The 22,252-nt window shown below is 43.5% G+C and overlaps 1 protein-coding gene across 5 annotated transcripts in view; it reads right to left on the bottom strand.

The window, feature by feature from the left end:
- The window catches only part of PHF3 (PHD finger protein 3), a 76,991-nt gene that overhangs the window by 4,132 nt on the left and 50,607 nt on the right, over nt 1-22,252 (bottom strand). For all 5 annotated transcript variants that reach the window (XM_019537592.1, XM_019537593.1, XM_019537594.1 and 2 more), the window contains 6 exons: nt 14,545-14,676; nt 13,933-14,062; nt 13,342-13,534; nt 5,178-5,325; nt 2,528-2,617; nt 722-917 (listed from right to left, as the gene is read on the bottom strand). In XM_019537592.1, coding sequence (XP_019393137.1) covers nt 722-917; nt 2,528-2,617; nt 5,178-5,325; nt 13,342-13,534; nt 13,933-14,062; nt 14,545-14,676 — 889 coding nt within the window. The remainder of the gene's footprint in view (nt 1-721; nt 918-2,527; nt 2,618-5,177; nt 5,326-13,341; nt 13,535-13,932; nt 14,063-14,544; nt 14,677-22,252) is intronic.

The raw sequence follows: 22,252 nt of genomic DNA, 5'->3' as shown, positions 1-22,252 counted from the left end.
GTACTCAGTTTAATTGACTACTATGACTCCTTTCGGATTTTGATGAGGCTAAAGTTCTGACTAAGGGGTTTCAAATCCACCACAAACTCATTTATTTGTGAAAAAAATAATTACATTTTTTAACTGAAGTGGAGAGTGCAAAATAAGTAAACAATTTCAGAATTTTGCATTTGAAGTTCTCTGCCAATTCTCATCCCTCTTAATATTTCTCTGTAATTAATTTATCCTGTAAGGTTTTTAAGAAAGAATTGTCTTTTTATTAGTTAGAGTCCCTAGGGTATTTTGGATACTCTAAAAATAATGCTTTAAATTACAATGTAATTATAGAACCAAGAGTGAGTGTGAATGATGGAATGGCTTCTTTCACAGTTCACTTGTACTGCTCTATAGACTGAGACATATTAAATAGCAAATATGCTTCCTCTATTTCACATGCCAGCATGGGTTGAAGTCAATTCATCTCAAATTTTTTCAGGCAAATTGTTTAAAATACAGTATATCAAAGTAGTCCAGTGTAGTGGAAACTAGTTGCCAATCTCTTAAGATGTTCATGTAACACCAGAACTTTTAATAAATTCATACCTGAACAAGATGTTTGGTACTCATGATCAAAAACACAAATTGTGATTTTAAACAATTTTTCAGCTATATTTCATTTTTCAATCATTGTGGGAAGTGCTACTACATATACATTTCCAAGGCATGTGTTGTATATACCTACCTGGCCCATCAAAAGGCACAAGATGATGTGGAATTTTGTCTGAGGCACCTAAAGGGATGAGATATAAATCCTTCACTTGTTTCATGTTGTTGGCAGCTACACCATAACGCTTTCTGCTACTAAAGTATGCAAATAGCAAAGTGTAGGAAATCTGATCCTCTTCAGTTACAGGGGTAAAGCGAACTACACAAATTTCCTGTTTAAAGAAGGAAAAGAAAAAAAAAGATGAAGAAAAATCTTTAAAACTATCTCTTTTCCATTAATCGGTAACTGGTTTTCATCCAAGCATACACAAGAAAGTCTTGTTTATATTACAAGCCTTCTGCGACAGGACACCTGTCAGAGTATGTCCACATCTGTTTGGTTTCTGCCAGAGGCATGTAACACCACTACAGCAACTCTCCTAGTAGGCTCCTGGTACACACCAGCAGTTAAAGGGTATGTGGACGCCATCGAAAAGTGCAGGCACATCTATATACACTTGCTGGCAGCGTTCCTGTAGAACAAATAAATGACAGAAGCCTTCTGCCATTTGCAGGTTTCACAATACTTTGCAGGCAGAATACAGGAGTTCTGCCATCACAAGGCAGTGAGTGTGAAAGACTTTGTAAAACTGTGATGTGAACCAAACTAAAGAAAAAGGAACCAAGTCTTAAACTGAAGAGAAGATGAAGGAAAGAGATTAAAACATATGAGATAGAAAGTCTCTGAAGCAATGAGGGACCAAAGAAAACAGAATTAATAAGAAATTAATAATGATTACAGGACAGGACCAAAGTTGAAACACTTTCTATGAATTTGCTGATTCTTATATGCCTGCTTTGTCAGAACACAGATCAAATGTTTTCTTCCAAAAGAGATTAGGAAGCTGTATTTTGAACCATTTTTGATGTCTGAAATTTCAGTTGCTATAGGGAAAAATCCACATAAAAACATCCAATCATACGGTTGGAAGGGACCTCAAAGGTTAATCTAGCTCAACCACCTTCATGAATGCAGGAATGCTATGCCTATCTCTTACTCTTGAAATCCTCCAGAGAAAGAGATACCACAACTGCCTGAGCAGTCTATTTGACAGGTATGTGTTGCAAGCCCCACCACAGTCTGTTTTGGAGCACACTAGGCAGAGTAAAGGGGAACAGGTTCTGCTTCAGATACCCTACTGTGATGGCCAGAACCAGAGGGATTAATAAGTAATAAATACATGCTTTTTGGAGGCATTTGGTATTTTGCCTAAACAGGTAATATTAGTTGATATAAAGCTTGTAAGTTTGTAAACTGCAAATGTAACTTGTCCATCATAAGTTTAACCAAAATGATAAATTAACTGTTTGTGGAATTGACTGGGCCCCACAGGCAAAACTGTAGCTGCGAGATTAGGAGACCTCACTGAAAATCTGAACAAGATAACCTCACTGAAAATCTGCTCAGCACTGTGCAAACAACCATATAATGTATGCAATGTCACAATCGAAGCTGACAAAGATGTGAGGTTAGGTGAGGGGGAGGTGGTGGGATAAAATGTATCAGCTCCCATTTCTAATCAGTCTATAAAAACCTAGTATCCCACAAAATAAGCAAATTTGAGGGATCAAAAGAAAAGAGCCTTCAGGAAAGATTTGAGAGAAGTGGATGGAGCATGTGCTGGCCCCATACATTATTCCATAATAAACATTTTTGAGAGAGAAAATGTAAAACTTCCAGGCTTTCAAGAAAGTTTAAGGTGCAAAAGGAGCATCCCTATCTACCAGTTCAGACAGTTAAGTCTTCAATCATTTAAAGTAAATTATAGTGTTTCTTTCTTACCTTGGTCCCTGAAGCTTTTATTTTTTCAACATACTCCCAAACAGTATGAGGTGATATCCTGCCACCTACTTGAATGCTATCAGGTAAGTCCTGTGACAAATATAAAATTTGAATCCATTTTAGCTATTATATTTTCAAAAAACACTTGACTTAAAAATTCTTGCAGTTCTCATTATAAACAGAAGTTATAATAATACAAGGAAACAAAGCAGCTTGCATTAAACAACTGACACCAAAATTAAGATTTCCGGTGTGAATACAACAATTTGTAACTGAATACACAGGTACCCCTTGTACATAACATGGCCTGTACATAATTAACAATAATCATAGATAACAGCATTTTCAAAGCAAACTCCTATACAAAGTAAACAGATTTGCAAGTGCAAGTCACTGCTAGAGTCATGATCACATTCAATCAAGGCTCTTACACAGAAAAGCACTTAAGACACTCCTAGAGCAGAGCCTGAATGTTATTTTAGCTGGTTGAAAAGCTTTTGGGAGCAATAATCTTCATAGAAACAGGAAAAGATTTGTATCTTGTCTTTAATAAACTCTCAAATCTGCATATTTTAATTAAATTGACATATTTTTAAAGAACGTAAAAAAATAGTTAAAAGTGGCATGGGAACTTCGTGTTCTTAGCCAGTTAGTATTAATACATAAAAAAAGATTAAATCTTTAAAAAAAAAGTGTAATCCAATTTAATTTTCAATACCCATGTTATTTCCTTTTTCAAAATTTTATCTGGAATACTAAAAACAAAAGAGATAGTTTTCTGTTAATGACTGAATTCACTTTCAGACTGTAAGAATACTTGCATTGGGGGAAATAATATTTATTTGTTTAAAAATTGCTTCCACTGAAATTAAAAAATGGAAAATTTCTGCAAAATATTAGTAATTATTTTCTGTAAGTCAGATTTGTTTTAAAAAATAAAAGTCAACTTAAGTCAATTTTATTAATGACATCTTTGACAATACTATGGCAAGACAGTTTCCTATTGAAAAGTATGCGTGTAAAATGCATTTACTTCAGTTTTCAAAGAATTTAAATTCCTACAAACTTGTATTTCCTTCTTATTCTCACTGTCTGTTTTGGAATACTTCTTAGCTAAAGTAATACTTTAACATGAATAACAACACACTAAGAGGACTCATGTATTCAGACAAGAACTTCGAAGTCTCTGTACATTAGTTAAGTCAGATTTTCTTTTTCTTTTTTTTTTTTTTTTAATGGAAATATAAGTTAAGGATAAGTCTGTAGGAGTACCCTACGAGTGGACAATGGAATGGAAAATGTAGACCTAAAAAGAGGATATTTCATAATGAACAAGTTAAAATTAGATTACAGTGTAAACTTTTGTAATCTTTATTAGTGGTAATGACAGAACAAAAACAATTTTCAAAGTCATTATTGATATACTAATCCTTTGATACTGTTAGTCTCATGATTTACGATAAACAGGACTGTCAAAATCATTTATGAAACAATTCATAAACAATATTTTAAAGTAAAACAAAGACTACAAAACATATTAAATAGGAATTCTGTAACACAACTGTACAGTGTAACTACTAATGTACACTGCATGCCCTGCGTTTCACTGAAGATTTACAATACTACAGACTCCTAAGGCATAAAAAAAGTAAATGCAACACATTAATAAAGCCTACTTCTATTTGATTATAAAGCTGATGTCTTTGTAAAAAAAAAAAAAAAAAAAAAAAAATCAAAGGCAACTATTGCAAGGACTCTGAAAGTCCCACCCCACTCTTCTCTTAGATTTTGAAAATATTATTATGGATAACAAATACTTTGCAAATTTTGCTATGAAAAGTTATGTTATGTTAAATTCTCATGCTCTGAGTATTTGGCTTATAAAAGTAGAGAGACCAACAACAAAGGATACAGGTTTCTGTTACACAAACTCTGACTGCCTGCACCCAGAGTAGAAACCACCAGCAGGCACCCTCTCTCCAAACAATAAGCTAATTGTTTGTTCAAAGAAAAACAAATTAAATTTTAATAAACTGATCTAACTAAACTCTCTGCTAACCAGAAAACTAATACCACTGAGGCTTTTCTTTCAACAGCCAGCCCTCTCATGCACAATACACGAAGGAGAAGGAAAAGGTATTATTATGAGTGTGAGTTAAGGCTAGCTCAGTTTGCATAACAGCAGCCTTAGAAGTGTTATTATTCAGACTTGTATGATAAATTATTTTAACAGGCAGTTTATACTAATTTAAAATTTAAATACCTACCTTGTAAAAGTGTATTATAACAGACCTAGTTCATCCCTCAACCCCCTAATTATCTGGGGACCCCTAAGAGATACCAGGTATTTGAAAGACACTTCCAGAAACACAGAAAAAAAATACCATGAAAAGCTCTACAGAGATTACATTGCAATCAACCACTTGCTTACTTAAGAAAAATTTCACTGTTAAACAAATAAACCCTAAACTCATTCCACCAGTACTATGCTTAGTATAATGTACATGCTTCACTTGTTTTCACCACAGCACAACTCTGACCCTTTTAATGTAGTCCCCAAAAAACTACAAAGAAAATGAATAAATACATTGTTTCACATTAATCTGTCACTCTTCATAATATATATATAAACACAGGAAAAAGACAATACCTCTGTTAAATATTCAAAAGAGCCAGATACTGGGTATGCTTTGATGACAAACTTCGCTACAGAAGGCATATTGATAAAACCTTTCCAGATGAAGTTCAGTCGAGCCAGAAACAGAGATTCACTTTCAACGGTACCAGGTGTCTCCGATCTAAAGACAAGCACACAAAAAAAAGGAAAGAAAAAAAAAACAACAAATATTGACTAGAGTCTGAGCCTAGAATTAGAAAGGTTTGCATAGCACTGTCTATGAAAAAAACCAAAATGAAAGCAAAATCTGCAGAATTATTAAATCTATCCATTTTGTTTTTTAAATCTAGTCTAATCTGCCATTTACTTACAGTTAGTACTGCTTCCTTCTCCATCACTGCTTTTGTTCTCCTCCTCAACACTTTTTCCCCACTAGTAACTTCACTTCTCTATTTTTATTACCCTCACATTTCCATCATTCACCCCAGTTCTAGATGCTCCTCCATTACTGAGTCCACCAGCACAAATCCAATTCTTACATCCATATCTGCTGCTGCCCCATCTTCAGCTCTTGTACCCTCTGCCCTAATCCATACCCCTCCATCACTCCACATCCATCTCCAGGCTTTTTATGCCACACCATTCCTAAGGTTGCACCCATTCCCTCTCTCTTTTCTCTCTGCTTCTGAACCACCTGATTTCATCTCCAAAAAGATGGACCTATTCCAACCATCCTCTTCAAATCTTATGCCTTTCAGTTCTTGCCTCTTGCACAGACCTAGACTCTTCTGTATACTTGCCTCCACTACCATCGTCTCTTAGTCCAGCTATATATTACAAGGTTTGCTAACACAGCTACAACAGGTAAGAATTAAAAAAAAAAGAAAAATCACACCCCAAGCTAATGGATACAACTAGAGATGCACCAATATATTGGCTGGATTGGCACCGATAAAAGGAAAATTAACATGATCAGTTATCAGCTTTTTTTTGGTTGATGTAACCAATAATGTTTTCTGGTAATTTAATTATGCTGGGGCCCCCAGATGCCTGGGTTCCCTCTTGCCCATAGGTCCAGGGCCCCCAGATGCCTGGGTTCCCTCCTATGCGCTGGGGTGACACCAGATACACCCCCAGACCCTCACCAGCAGGTTGGGCTGGGATGGAACAGAGCAGCTACCATGGTGTCCCGGGCACTGGTACAGTGCAGACTGTGGGCTGGAGCTGGGGCAGGCTCTGTAGAAGGCGCTGAAAGCCACAGACATGACTGGGGCAGGTGGAGCTGAGCTGTTTGGCCCAGCCCAGAGTTACTTAACTCGTAGTGCCCGCAGGGGCAGAGCCTGGCAGGGCCTGGGGTAGCTGCTCTCCCCTGCTGTGTGCAGCAGGGTCCTTCCCATGACGGGAAGGAAGCCGGGGCGGCGGGGGGGGGTGCTTTAATTAAAGCAGTTTGGAGAGCTGCTCTAATGAAAGTAAGCAGAGACTACCCAGCCCTCGGCAGCCTCAGGCTCACAGAGCTGGCAAGTGTGCTCTGGCCGGAGGGTGGAGCAGGGCAGCACTTTAATTAGTGTGGCTCTGAGAGCCGCTCTAAAGTGTTGCTGTGTCTCCTGCACCAGCATTCCCACATTTAGAAATGGTGGTAGAAGTGCTTGAACTGCAGCTCATTCAACAAGCTTTATTACTAAATATCCGTTATTGGATCCGTATCAGCCAAAAAGGCTGGTTAATAACTGGCTACCAGTATTGGCCAGGAAAATCTTTCAGTGCACCCCTAGATACAACTATACAGGGAAACTAGTGTAAACAGTTATGCTGATAGAAGAATACTTTGGACAGTTTACTTTATGGGGATGTAATGTACCTCCACAGGCAGGAAAAATCTCTATCAGAATACACTTCATCTTTGTTAGAGGGCTCTGCTGACAATTAAGAAGTAGCGGTATAGTTGCAGATGCTCTTCTCTTACAGTCCTCTCCCTCTCTCATGCTCCCCACTTGAGCTCACACTAAGGTAGGGATGCCAAGATCCTCTCCCTTTTATTTCCCCTTCCAGCCACTGATTCTTTTTGTCCCACTCTTCATATTTTTTGTGCACTCCCCCATCCAAACTCTTGCCTTTTCATCCCCTTTATGTTACTGCCCTTCTCCATCAATTCCTTTGCAAAAACCTTCCTCTCTAATTTCAATTTTTGTCATTTCCTTTTCAACTCCTACACTGCCACCCTTAGTAACTTCAGCTTTGAAAAAGATGACCAATTTGACCCTTTAGTTGCATGTTTTTTCATTATCATCTCATTTGTTCAGCAGACCTTGTTTAAATCTCCTACTACTCAGTAGGGTCAACTTCTTTCAAACTGTGTTCTTTAATATCTTGCTGCCGAATTCTCTCTCTCTGACTGATTCTAGCATCATCTAGCCCCCCACTCTTCACAACATCAAAAAGTAGAGGTATATTGGTCCAATATCAGATAAGCACCAATATCACTCTTCTTCCTTTTACTGATGTTGAATTTTTCCATGTTTCACTTACCAACAGCCTTGACTTTTTTGCCCTTCTTAGTCCTGAAGTCCTGACTGACTACCAACATCTGCCTCCTCTCATCCTGCATGCATTTCTGGCAATATCCCATGATCGAGTGATTTCCTCCACTACAAATTTGTTCTCTCCTCCTTCAATTCTACGACTGTCTTAGTTGAGCAATTTTGAAACCTAATTGAATCTGCACTGCAATCCAGCTGCCTTTTGCAATCATTTTTTTACTCTATTAAGACTCATCATCCTCTTCTCCTGACTCCATAGGTTGCACAGTAACCTTAAAAAAAAAGACCATTTTAATGGAGAACAGGATGTGCTACTGATCATTTTTAGGGACCTACTGAAATCACAATTCTGCGTTTTTTACAGAAAAGACAAAATCATATGTTTTCCATGGAAAACAGTGGGCTCTGCAATTTTGGCAGTTTTGCAGAGAAAAACAAACAAACAAAAAACCCCAACAACTTGCCAGCAAGCAGAGAAAAGGACAGGAAGTCCTGCAGTTTTGGAACAGGGGGTAAGGGTGAGGAAGAGGGGGTTGCTCACAGCAGGTGGCTGGGAGGCTGCAAGCAGCTGCACGTGGATCCATGGAGCCCCAACCTGGCTTGCTGCCAGTAACAGGTGCCCCCAACCCCTTCCCTACTGTCCACCCAGAAGTGTGCATGCACCCCCTGCTGGCAATGGGCTGGGCTAGGGCTCTGCGGACCCCAGTGCAGATGCTTGCAGCCTCCCAACTGTCTGCCACAGCTGGCCCAAACCTGGGCCCAGGCAGGCCTCTGCTGCTGGCCACATAGTCTGCGCTGCATGCAAGCAGCTGCATCCAGGTCTGTAGAGGCCCAGCCTGGGTCACTGCTAGCAGCGGGTGCACCTGCACCTTGGGGCAGCCAGCCAGAAGAGGCCGGGATTGCCCCCAGCCCCTTTCCTGCCATCAGCCCAAAGGCACATGTGCAAAGTTTAACTGAATGCTTAGATTAGGGATGGTCCAAAACTACAGCTTAATTACCCTGATTAACCTCAGGGAAGCCATTAATCTATGCTGATTAACATGTGGATTAATGGCTTCCCTGGGTTTAATAAAGGAAATTAAGATGTAGTTTCAGGCCATTTGCCAATCTGCAGGGAGGGATGGGACTGCCGGGGCTCCCTCAGACAGAGGCATGGCAAGAGGGGGTCCTGCCATAAGCCTACTAAAATGGAGGCTGGCCTCCAGCTGCTTGCCTTCTGAAGTTGGGTAGATCCCTAGTCATATTCCAGTTTTTGGAGGGACTATTCATGCGGCTTAGTTATTCTCCAACAAACAGTTTGTTACTCTACTGCAATCATATTATCAGTCTGATTTTCCTACTGATCCCAGATTAAATAAAATGCTACTGATTCCAGAATACATAAAATGTAAGCCTGTCCTATATTTTCAAAGCAATCCCATTATAGGTAAAGCACAGCGAAAACCATGAATGGATGCCCAGGTATCCCTCAAGAAGCAGAGCAAGCTAAAACTGGAATTCTTATTCCAATCATTCACAAAATGAATAAGAATTTAAAATTTTGATATTTCCTGCAGAATGGAAATTTCAGGCATCTCAGGAAACCTGGAAGCTGGGTTTCCAGACTGCCTAGAAGCAGGAAATGTTGTGATGCCCAACTCCAAGGTAACTTTGCCTGGCAGTAACAGAGCCAGGAAACCCAGAAGCTCTATCTTGTTTCCATCTGAATTTCATGAAAACAAGTAAATATTTTTTAAACCTAAATTCTATAGAATTCTATTTTTAAAAACCCAACATATAAGGCTGCCTTACAGCTGTCACCCAGACGCACATCATTTATTAATGCTGGACAATGTTTGGGTGTCTTTCCTTAACATGACTTAAAAACCTACATGTCAGATGCACCACCCCTTTAAATAACATTCCTGCCAGTGCCCCTAACTCCACACCCACAGGCCTCTGGCCCTGCCGGTGTCCCTCACTCCCAAGCCACAGTCTCCCAAGCCACAGGCCTCTGCCTCCCCACTCCAGCCCTGCCAGAGGGGGTTCGCAGCTGCCCCCATCCCGCTTGGGCTGTAGTGGCGGCTGCAGCGGTTCAGGCTTCCATGGGCTGCAGTGGAACGAGTCCAGCCCTGCCATGGGCTGGAGGGAGTGGGGGAGGCCTGTGACACCCAGGGCTCTTGCACTGTGCCAGGCAGCTTGGTCACAGCCTCTCCCAGCCCTCCCTCCCACCCACTAACAAGTATGGGCACCAGCCCTTGTGCTTATCTGCACCCAAATGTTGGGGCTGCTTCCACAACCCTGCCTGGCCGTGTGCTGGCTACATGCGTGTGTGCATGCAGATGCAGATGCACCTGCTACCTCTAATCACCCCAAGCACTTCTTGCAGGCTAGAATGCTGCCAGCCTGCAAGGGGAAGAAACTCATGCTTTCCCAGTTTTCTGGGACATGCTCAGGACCCTTTCAATTACTGTTGTAATGCACTTTTGGGTGGCAACCCATGGGTTGAGAAACACTGCTCTAAGGGAGCCCAAAAAACAGCCACTTTTTGCTTACCTTAGTTGAAAAGTTCTATGTTTAGGCAGCCCCTCAATATGCAAGCATGACTAAAATCTGATTCCTTAATTACGGTATAATAATAAGGAAAGCTGTTGAGGCAATTGCTGTGATGTTCTGGAGGCCAAGAAGGTGCATTTGCAGACAGGTGGGTCTGATGGTGGATACACTAATGTCACAGAACACCTGTTTCACTAGCTAGAGGGTAAACCATGTTATCTTGTTTATTGATATAAAGCATGAAAATGGTTTTGCCCAGCATAATAAGGATGCGATATCTCTCAGTGAGGCAGAGAAGGCCTTTGCAAGTTTTTCCTCACCCTTGAATTTCAGCACACCGATGCAGACTATAGCAAGGGCTATATGAGTACTCAAGACAGAGAGATTACAGAAGATTTCCCAAGGCAATAAATGAGGACATTGTTTGAAAGGGAAAAGATAGGACAATGGTTAGCAGTCTACCCTAGGACTTCGGAGGCATGAATTCAGTTCCCTGCTCTTTGTTTTCCTGAGTGACCATGAACCCAGCTGAATGATGGTGGTTCCCTACCCGATAGCATTTATTTTTATAATGTCTTATCAGGCAATATGGTAATACAGTAGCAAGGAACGCAGAGCCATATTTTCTCGTTACTGTACCACATTTTCTCACATACAACACCCATCTCTTTCCCCAGAAATCAGACCCCTGAAACTGTGCAGGAAAGCTGTTTTCTTCACTGGAAAAGCACACCTGAAAACTGTGCAATACCATGCAGCTGCCAAGATGGCTGTTGCTTGTGTATGGCTCAGAAAGCTGAAGGGGAGGAATTCTGTATTAAACCTCTCGCAGTCATAGCTTGTGCTTTAAAGAGGAACTTATATAAAAGAACTAACAGTTTTGCTACTGCCCTTGCAGGGGCCTGGGGCCTAACCTTGTTTAATAGAGCAAGTCCTCCTGCAAACACAAGTCCAGGAAGGAGACAGTCAGGGTGAGGTAGCAGGGACCAGGAAGCTCTTCTTGTCTGCTGCCTCATAGATTCATAGATGCTAGGGTCAGAAGGGACCTCAAAGGATCATTGAGTCTGACCCCCTGGAAGTGGCAGGAAAAAGTGCTGGGGTCTGTGACCCCAGCCAGGTGCTAGTACAACCTCAACCAGACTGCTGGGATGCCACACTTCCTGGACACTATGCTCCCAGGAGGACTTATTTTTTGTCATATGGTCAGCCATTGCTCTGGAAAAATCCCCCACACATTCTGACTTCCAAAAGGTGCAGGTTTTATTTAGGAGCACGTACGTGAGAAGAGATAGTAAAATACAACATGAAGTTTTAAAAAAATTGGTAAACCAAAAGATATGAGAAAAAATCCAAGTCATGTAAATTTAGTCCACAACAGGCTTTATCTTTGACTAGGCAGTAGACAACAACCAAGAAAAAAAGTGTACTGCCCTTTGCTCCCTTGATGTTGAGGAAACAAAGAGAGGGAGGGCTACAGTGAACTTCTGGGTGCTTATAACACAGTCTCCTCAAGTCAAAAGTTGAAGAGTGAGCATACCAAGTGAGAATGTGGATATTAAGAATTCTCAAAAGTTTAGGCTTGATATCATTCTTACCTATACACTACTTATATAAAAATATACTGGATTTACAGCAGCAGAGAAACATGCCCAAGAAGAAAGTAGTTTTTAACCTCATCTATGCACATATTAATGGATTATGCATTAAAAACAAGCATTTAACATAAAAAAACCCAACCAGACAAAAAGCCTTACCAAAAAGACCTCTCTATGAAAAAAAATAAACCCACAAGCAAATCCCAATCAAACAAAAACCTGGAGTCCCGATTTCTCAGTGCTAGGTACTACTGACAAGAACTTCATTTACTCAGATCTTCCAAAATTAAGTCCTAAATAAATCCATCCTGAAAAAAAATCAAGTTCAACAGAGAAGTTAGTAAATCCAAAGACCAGCAGCCTCCCTACAACACAGATCTACACATTCTAGCTAAAAACCCAAGCAATTGATACCTTTATACCACTAAACAAATACAATCAGTCACTGCAATCTTTATTATTACATTCTTTCTTTATATTTGTTTGCCACATCCTTTAGCACTATATGGTCTGCTATTGTTTTTAGTAAACGTATCCTGGGTCAATTTAATGGAGATAAAGTATCTGGAAACTGAAATTTATTTATTTTTTTCAAAGTTTTATTGTAAATTAAATTCCTCACAAAAAACAACATTTTTGAAATTTTTGTTTTGATTTTCATTTTGGTTAATTTTACAAGAGCTATATTGGTCTGTAGCAGTAATGATAGATCCACTTTGCACTATATGAAGTGACAACCCAAATTAAGTTCCTTAGATATATAGACAGATTGATCACACAGCACTTTATTTATATTTTGCACAGTACTCAACCTTTTTGACCAGTGGGGCAGATAAGCAGTGGTCTGGATCTGGCTAGCAGATCCAATCTAGCACCTGGCGCAGACATGGTGAGGCCCCATCCGACTTCACAGAGTGTGGGGTGGGGGTGCAGACCAGCCCTGTTATAGCTGCCATGGGGAAAGGGGCTTGGCCTGGCTCCATGAAGGGGAGGGGGCATGACCTGGGCCCAATCCAGCCCTGTGTGGGTGCAGGGGAGAGGCTCAGCCCCATGAGAGGAAGGAGGCCTGCCTCAGGCCCAAATTGGCTGAGCAGAGAGAAAGAAATGTGGCCCAGCTCTGCAGAAGGAGAGGAGAAATGGATGCGAGCTGGCTCCAAACCAGGAGAGAGGGGGTATGGTCCAGTCCTGCAGTAAGAAGGGGATGCAGCTCAGCCCCAACCCAGCCAAACAAAGGGACTGGGGCATGGCCTGGCCATGCAGCAGGGGGTAGGGGGAAGGAGGCTCCAACCCGCCTCATGAGACTTGGGATTTTGGCAGCAGGAAGGAGTGGCAATACTGTACTCTCACTGTTCTCCCACTGCCAGACTTGCTGACCCATAGGAAGCCTGTGAACCACATTCCAAGGCTCCATGGGCTGCAGGCCAGAGGTTGAAAACCCTTATCTTAACACATTTCATGGGCATAAATGATCTTTGCTTGAAAATGAACCATAATTATTCTTTAAAAAAAAAATCTCAGTTTTTTAGTTACCTTGGAACAGATGATGCTGATTTTGACAACTCCTGTTTATCATCTTCTAATAAATCTGAAGCTAAAATATTTGATGTTGATGAAAGTGCATCTGCTATGCTCTCTGCTTCATTGTCCGATTGTTTACGTGCAACTCCAACTGACACTTTAAATTTTTTTGCAGATAGGTCATCAGTAGGAGGTGCCATTCGACCTTGAGTAAAGTGAATTGGAAAAATTATATATACTAGTAATAATAAAGAATTATATTTTACCTGAAGCAAAAAGAGAGAGAAATAAGAAGATACCAGATACCAAAAGACACATGAACTAAACAAAAGCTGGAGCAAAAGTGAAACTGGCATGACTTACAAGGAGTTACTTTTCTAACTGTTTCTATGGAAAACATTGTTGTGGCTTGTGACCATTTTAAAGTTGGTGGGGGGGTTCAAAAAAAAAAAAAAAAGAACCCAAAAGAGAACGAAAAGAAAGATACTGGTTCCTTCTTCCTGGTCTGTAAAGTTGATCTAAAGATGTTTATCTATATTTCTAAGTTGTGAGATCATAAGTAATGAATATAATTATTACAGTTTAGTACACTTTTTAAATTACCTATGCAGATTTTACAGTTGAGATCAAAAAGATGATTTTTGTGTTGACTGGTTGTATCTGAAGATTCATTATCTTCCTTATCTTTTTCAACTTCCTCTGTCTTTTCAAACAGCTTAACTGTACTGGCTTCCTATTGAATGTCAAACAAATCTCAGTTAATGAAAGAATGGACAAGACATTTGTTCTGTTAGGTACTCTAAATAAATGTTATTCTAATCACCTAAAAGCAGTGAAAAACCCAGAAATGCTCACTGTTCTCTTGTTCAGAAGCACTAAACTTCTCATTTTCTGTTCAATTTCAAACCAGTAAGAAACAAGTCAAATGTTTATGATTCTTCCAGTCTACTCAATGAAAGTACAGCTGGATGCCTAATTGTTGCTAAAGAATGGCTACTGTATACAACTGAAAGCATTCAAATGTCAGGAGCAACAGAGAGAGATAATCACTTTTCTGCATTAAAGAAGTGTGCATGTACACACACACACACAAATTTGGTGTATTCAGTTTGTATGCACTAAACTGGACACTAAACTACATCCTGTCCCTTTAAATTCAAACAAAATATTTTTTCTTAGATTAATAATACCTCCACCTCTTTTTTTTTTCTTTACCTGAATTTCCATAACGTCTTCTTGTTCCTTAACTGGAGTTTCGTTTTCAATTTCTATTTCTCCTTTGTGAGTAATTTTGGTGATTGGTCGTCTTTCTACCTCTCTCTGCTCTTTCTCAATCATTTCAATTGTCTATAAAATATTAAGATTACATACATTTACACACAGAAAATTAAACGTGAAAAACCCCAAATAACAGAAGAGGATAGACTAGGAAAAAAGTTACAGAAGTGAATGCTAAAAATCTGAAATCCTGAAACAGGACAAAATAGTCTAATCCATAGGCAGACTTAAAGCAGGTCTTTCTGCAGAAGGCGAGTAGCTTTATTATGCACATATGCAGTACAGAAGGTCATACCTTTATTTGTGGTGCTACTAATCATCAGGCATGTGTTAATTTGCAAGGAAGTACCTCCCCACATCTTTCATTACATGATATTTTAAGTTTCTAATAGCCAAAAAATCTGCTAACCCTTTATATATAAATAAAAGCTACAGAAAAAATAAAAGATGCGGCATCTTCCAACATTTTGATTTTTATTATGTAGCTAAGTCTCTCACCGGATAAAAGGGTATTTTAACTATGGCCATGGACAGATGTTCACTTCTAGCACTAAGAAATTCTGTGAAATTCACAGCAATTCTTAGTGCTAAAACCCCGCCACCTGTTTGGGAGTTGGAGCATAAATGCATTCCAGGCCCTTGACTACAGAGCTGTACAGGCAAGCACTGTGCAGGAGTGCATGGGGTGAGAGGCAGGCGTGCCCAAACCCAAATGAGCCCTGGAAGAATGGCCCCTGGCCTGCCTCCCACATCCAGATTTTTCCAACAGCTGAAAGAGGACAACATGGTATAGGGAATCTTTAATCACCAGGCTCAGACTACTTTCCTAGAGAGTAAAGTCTTGTAAAGCTAGGCTTCCATGCCTCTGAGGGGAATTTGTTATGGGAGGGGGTCACAAAGTCTGCTTCCTGACTCCCCAGTCCTGCCGTTCTCCCAAAGCAGGAACCCTCCCAAGGTTCAGAGTGAGCTCCTGTTGTGGGATAATGGCCCCTGCTCCATGCTCTCCTCCAGATCACTTCAGAGGGATGGACAGGGCAGAAGGTAGCAGCTGCAGCAGTGGCAGCATAGCTGCACCCATCCTACTGTGACACTGCTCCAGCTACAGGAAATGATCTCTGCCCATGCACAGATTAATTCCTGGTCTGATCAGAGTAGAAGGCAGATGCCCAGGACTGGTTCCAGCCCGGGGGAATGTCCCCCACTTCTGTACAGATTCTGGGTGATCCAGAACTGTTTAGTGGCAAGGGGAGCCAGTGCTTTGCCTCTATCCCTCTCCTCAACACCCAAGAGAAGAAGCATGAATCCATTCAAGTTAGTGAGGAAGAAGAGATCTTCATGATGGGAAGAGGAAGGTCTTGCAGAATAGCCCATTCTCTTCCGCAAGAAACTCACTGAATAGCCCTATGCTCTCTTTGTGCTGAAAAGCTTTCTTAGTTAGAGACAATAGGCAGGATGCTTTCTGAAAGACTTAGTCCTATGCATATAGAAACATCACATCAACCAAGCATAAAGATGCTTTGACTCTGGAGTGAAACTTTGGGGAAAAAACAGGTGCTTGCTTTAGCTGAAAGAGTGAATTAAGTGACAACCTGATAAGTTTCATTCAATCCTCAGTTGGTCAGCTAAAATACTACAGGAGGGGGAAGCGGGATTTCACCCATACATCTTACTTGAGTAGGAGAAGATGAGGGAACTGGCTGCTGAAGACGGAGAAGATGAGGGAACTGGCTGCCGGAGACTTGAAAAGTGACTATGCCAGGGACATGAGCATTAGGTTTAGATCTTACCAGAGAGACCCTAGTAAAGAAGAATTTTAGAGCTGCCATATGAGAAGAGTCCTATGAGAAGAGGGGGCCTCATGGCAATAAAAAGTAAGAAGCCTAAAAATCAAGAGATGCAAACTAGTTCCCACAGTGCAGAGATAGTACAATGGTAGCTAATGTTATATCCCTGAACTTCAGCTTGCAAATGAAGATTTTGAGGTTCCTTTCATCAAAGATAGGTCATCATTCCCCTTTCCTTAAAAGCCAGGAAATAACTGATGTAGAAGCCTTTCCCTACCATGTAAAACACTTCCTCTAGTGCCCCTAGAGCAGGGGTGGCCTATGTGTGGCCCCAGAGCCACATGTGGCTCTTCATAAGTTAATATGCATCTCCTTGAATCTTTGCACAACCACACAGTGATCAGCTTTGATAAAAAGAACAGCTCATGAGAATGGTCTCTCAAAGGAACAGGGAAAGAGGATTTGGTACGGATAGTGAGCTGATATAATCAGTCACAATAAGACGTAACATTCGCTAATCTAAAATGCTGCTCAAAAAAGGAAAAAGTTGTCAAAAGGAGGATGACAGACTGAAGAGAAGAGAGTACAGCTCACCCACACTATGTATGGTAAGAGGACCAACAATTTGTCCCCAGCTCCGGCGAGCGACACATGGGCAGAAGCCCGCTGCGCTCCCGTTGAGCACAGGGACCCCCAGGACCCCCAATGGGACCCTGACCCAGGCCCACAGCGTAGCTAGAGGTAGGTGGGGCCCACGACAGGGAGGGAGGGACCCCAATCCAGACAGCTGCAGGACAGCTGAGTTGGAGCCAAGCCTGCCTCCACTCCCCCAGCTCCTACTTCGCCCAGCCCCCGGGGAGCCACATGACCGAAGCCTCATGAACAGGCCGCACAAACAGGTGCGCTTATCTGCCCAGCATGCAAGTTAGCACAGGAGTTCACACAGGAGGGTGAGCAGGAGGGCCCAAGGCCCTGCCAGCGCGCCCTAGGGAAGCTAGTCCCATTAGTAGTCGGCCTACCAGCGGCACAACAGGGACAGGCAAACACCGCACCCCGAGGGTCCCCTTGGGGTCTGCAGCCTCCCCCTCTGGCACCTCAGAGGCTTCCACCAAGATGGAACCCATGGTTCAAGTCTCCACAAAGATGGAGCCCCTGGCTCTCGGCTGCGGGGGGGGGGGGCTGCCTGGCACGTTTCCAGGCTCCTGGGACCGGGAGAATGGCCATGTCCCCTTGCGAGGTTTGCTCCACTTTGGAGTCTCTGGGGCACCAGACAGAGGAGCTCCAGGCCGCAGTCCATAGACTGCGTGCCATCAGGGATGGCGAGTGGGAGATTGACTCCTACTGCCAGGCCCTTCACACCCTGGAGGCGGAGAGTAGACCGAGGTCACCTTCCAGGCCAAGGGAGGACTTGGGGATCTCCCATACTGCCCAGCCACGGGCTTGGACCAAGGTGGTCAAGGGCTCCAAGGTCTGCCGCACCAAGGTCCCCGCTCCTCTGGGGCTGTCCTACAGGTACAAACCTCTTGCAGCCCCAGTAGAGCCTGCAGAGATGGCAGCTCCTGCAGACAAGGGAGGATCACCCATCCCTCCTCTCCCTAAGACGAAATGCAAAGTGATCATTGTGGGAGACCCTCTCCTGAGGGGGACTGAGTGGGCAATCTGCCACCCTACCCCCTAGCCCGGGAGGTCTGCTACTTCCCGGGGACCCACATCTGGTACATAGCAGAGAGGATCCCAAAGATTATCCGGCCCTCTGACCACCACCCTACACTCCTTATCCATATGGGCATGAATGACACAGCTCAAAACAATCCCAGCCAAGTCATGAGAGACTACAGGGTTCTGGGAGCGGGTCTAGGGGGCTCAGGTGGTCTCGTCCTCACTGCTTCTGGTTGTGGGTCATGGGCTGAGGATGGGTCGAGATAGTCAACCAAAGACTGTGGCGCTGGTGTCATCACGAAAGCTTCAGCTTCCATGATCACAGTCCGCTCTTTCGTGAGAGAGGCAGTGGTCTGCTGGGGAGAGTTGGCCTCCACCTCACTTTGCTGGGGAGAAGGCTCTTCTCAACCAGACAGGCTGACCTGCTTGACCAGGCTTTAAACTAAGCCCACTCGGGATTGGGGGGATTACTGCCACTACAAGCCCACTGGGTAACCTTTGTGAATTCAGCAGGCTAAGGCACTTAAGGGAATCCACCCCTACCATACCCCTGGAATGATCTGTGGGGAAGGCGAGAGCCCCCAGTGGGACAGGACCAGAGCTGGACCAGGAATTCACCAGGGAACTGGCTGAGGCTGCACGCTCTCAGTGCATGGTTGTCATGGGAGACTAACTACCCAGACATCTCATGGGAAGAGCACATGGCCAAATACAATCAGTCTCAAAGCTTCCTTACGTGTGTGGACGAGCCCTACTTGACTCAAGAAGTCTATGGGCCGACAAGAGGTAAAGCGTTGCTGGACCTGGTACTGGCCAAAGGGGATGACCTAGTCACTGACCTAAGTATTAATAGAAAGCTGGATAATAGTGACCACAAGCTGATTGCAAAGCTGGCAAGTCAGTCAGCAACTTCAGGAAATCTGACTCTGACAAGCTCAGGAGACTCGCTGTCGAGACCCTAAGGGACCACGATTCAACAGGAAGAGGAGTCCAAGAGGACTGGTTGCTCCTCAAGGGAGTGATCCTGACAGCACAAGGGACGGTCATCCCATCTTGGAGGAAGGGTAGCAAGAGGGGACAGCAACCCCCTTGGCTCAGTAGGGAACTTGAGGACCTCCTACATCTAAAAAGAGAGACTTATAAAGGATGGAAGGCTGGAATCACTACCAAGGAGGAATGCTCAGCACTGGTCCATACCTGCAGGGAGCAAATCAGGAAAGCCAAGGCTGCAACCAAGCTCAATATGGCTTCACATATCCAGGATAACAAAAAGTCCTTTTGCAGATATGTAGGGAGTCGGAAAAAAAGGCAAAGGTAACATTGGACCCCTGCTGAACTAAACAGGACAGCTGATAACCAAAACCCAGGAAAAAGCCAACCTGCTAAATAGGTACTTCATGTCAATTTTTCATCAGACTAATGGGACCACCCGGCCTAGCAAGACATGGGATGGCTAAGGTGAGGGTGTCTTTATACCCAGCACCACTGTTGATCTAGTAAAGGATCACCTTGAGAGGCTGGACACCTTTAAGTCAGCTGGTCCTGACAGATTACACCCTAGAGTACTCAAGGAGTTGGCAGGTGTCATAATCCAACCATTGGCAAAAATATTCGAAAACTCATGGTGCTCAAGTGAAGTACCTGAAGACTGGAAGAAGGCCAGTATGGTACCCATCTTCAAGAAAGGACGGAAAGTAGATCTCAGGAATTACAGGCCAATCATCTTGACCTCAATCCCTGGGAAGATTCTGGGTTTGGTCAGGCAAGACCTACCCACGACAATCTCATCTCCTTCTATGACCAGGTGACATATCACCTGGACAAGGGAGAAGAGATTGACGTCATATATCTGAACTTTAAAAAAAGCTTTTGATCTGGTGTCCCATGATCTCCCCATGGAAAAACTGGCCAACTGTGGCCTCGGCTGGGAAATTGGCTCTGAGGTTAGACCCAGAGCGTAGTGGTCCATGGTAGCGAATCATCCTTGTATCAGCCCTGGTACAATCTGTGGGCAAGGCAAGAGCCCCTGAGGGGACACTTGCCTGCCTATACACAAATGCCAGGAGCTTGGGGAATAAGCAGGAGGAGCTCATCCTCCTGCTCAGTGCAAATACCTATGATGTCATAGGGATAACGGAGACCTGGTGGGACTCCACCCATGACTGGACCACAGGTATAGATGGCTATACCCTGTACAGGAGGGATTGTGTAGATAAAAGGGGTGGGGGTGTAGCTCTCTATGTTAAGGAAAGATATGCATCCCTGCAAGCTGATATTGGCGACCGGGGTGGACGACTGGAGACCCTCTCAGTTCAAATCCATGGGGAACGTGGCACACGGGACAACGGTGGGAGTCTACTACAGGTCTCCCAGCCGAAGTCCTGAGCTTGACCAGGAGTTTGCCCAGGAACTGGCTGAGGCCACATGCTCCAGGACCATGGTTGTCATATGGGTGACTTCAATTACCTGGGCATCTCGTGGGAGGATCACTCAGCAAAATCCAAGTGGTCGCAAAGCTTCCTCTCCTGTGTGGATGACCTCTGACTCAAGAAGTCAATGGGCCAACGAGAGGCAAAGTGCTGTTCAACCTGGTACTGGCTACTGGGGGTCACTAATCAGTGACCTAGTGATTGATGGGAAGCTGGGTGACAGCAACCAGGAGCTGATCACCGTCCGCCATAAATCTGATAAGTCAGTCAGCAACATGGAAGTCCTTGACTTCAGGAAAGCCAACTCTGACAAGCTCAGGAGGCTTGTCAGTGAGGCCCTAAGGGGCCATAACCCCAGGGAGAGGGGAGTTCAAGAAGAGTGGTTGCTCCTCAAGGGAGCGATCCTCAATGCACAAGCTAATTCTATTCCATCTTGGAGAAAGGCAGTAAGAGGGCACAGCAGCCCCCCTGGCTCTCCAGGGACCTAGCAGACTTCCTAAGGCTAAAAAGAAAAGCGTACAAAGGATGGAGGATGGGATTCATCTCCAAGGAGGATTATTCTGCACTGGTCCGGTCCTACGGGGAGCAAACCAGGAAAGCCAAGGCTGCAACTGAACTCCAACTAGCTTCGAGCATCAAGGACAATAAAAAGTCCTTTTCCAGATATGTGGGGAGCCGGAGGAAAAGCAAGGGCAACACTGGACCCCTGCTGAACCAGATGGGGCAACTGACGCCCAGGAAAAAGCCAACTTATTAAATGGGTACTTTGTGTCGGTCTTTCATCAGTCCCATGGGACGCCCCTGCCTGTTACGGGACAGGGAGGTCTAGGTGAGGGAGATCCCCTGCCCTCCGTTAATGCTGTCCTTGTGGATTAGCATTAATGCTAATAATCCACCTAGATAAGCTAGATATCTTCAAGTCAGCCAGCCCTGACAATCTACACCCCAGGGTACTCAAGGAGCTGGCAAGCATCATAGCCCAGCCTCTGGCACAGATCTTTGAAAACTCCTGGTGCTCTGGTGTAGTGCCCAAAAACTGGAAGAAGGCCAATGTGGTGTCCTATCTTCAAGAAAGGGAAGAAAGTGGATTCAGCTAACTATAGGCCCATCAGCCTGATTTCTATCCCAGGGAAGATCTTAGAAAAGTTTATTAAAGAGGCCATGCTTAACGGACTGGCCGATGCCAACATCCTGAGGGACAGCCAGCACGGGTTTGTTGTGGGTAGGTCTTGCTTGACCAATCTCATCTCCTTCTATGACCAGGTGACCTATCACCTGGACAAGGGAAAAGAGATTGATGTCAAACATCTTGACTTCAAAAAAGCCTTTGATCTGGCGGTCCCATGATCACCTTTTGGCAAAACTGGCCAATTGTAACCTTGGGTCCACCACAATCCACTGGCTTGAAAATTGGCTCCGTGATCAGACCCAGAGGGTAGTAATTGATGGAAGTCAATCATCATGGTGTCTTGTGACTAGTGGGGTCTCCCAAGCCTCTGTCCTTGGACCCATTATTGTTCAACATCTTCATCTATGATGTGGACACTGGAATCAGAAGCAGACTGGCCAAGTTCGCCGATGACACCAAACTTTGGGGCAAAGCATCCACACCTGAAGACAGGCAGGTGATCCAAGCTGACCTGGACAGGCTCAGCAAACGGTCGGATGAGAACCTGACAGTGCTCAACACCGAAAAATGCAAGGTTCTCCACCTTGGGAAGAAAAACCTGCAGCACCCTTATAGGCTCGACAGTGCTACGCTGGCTAGCACTA

Source organism: Crocodylus porosus, unplaced genomic scaffold (genome assembly GCF_001723895.1).
Source record: "Crocodylus porosus isolate Cpor-Errol unplaced genomic scaffold, CroPor_comp1, whole genome shotgun sequence".
NCBI classification, from domain to species: Eukaryota; Metazoa; Chordata; order Crocodylia; family Crocodylidae; genus Crocodylus; species Crocodylus porosus.
This window is presented reverse-complemented; position numbering and strand designations above follow the sequence as displayed.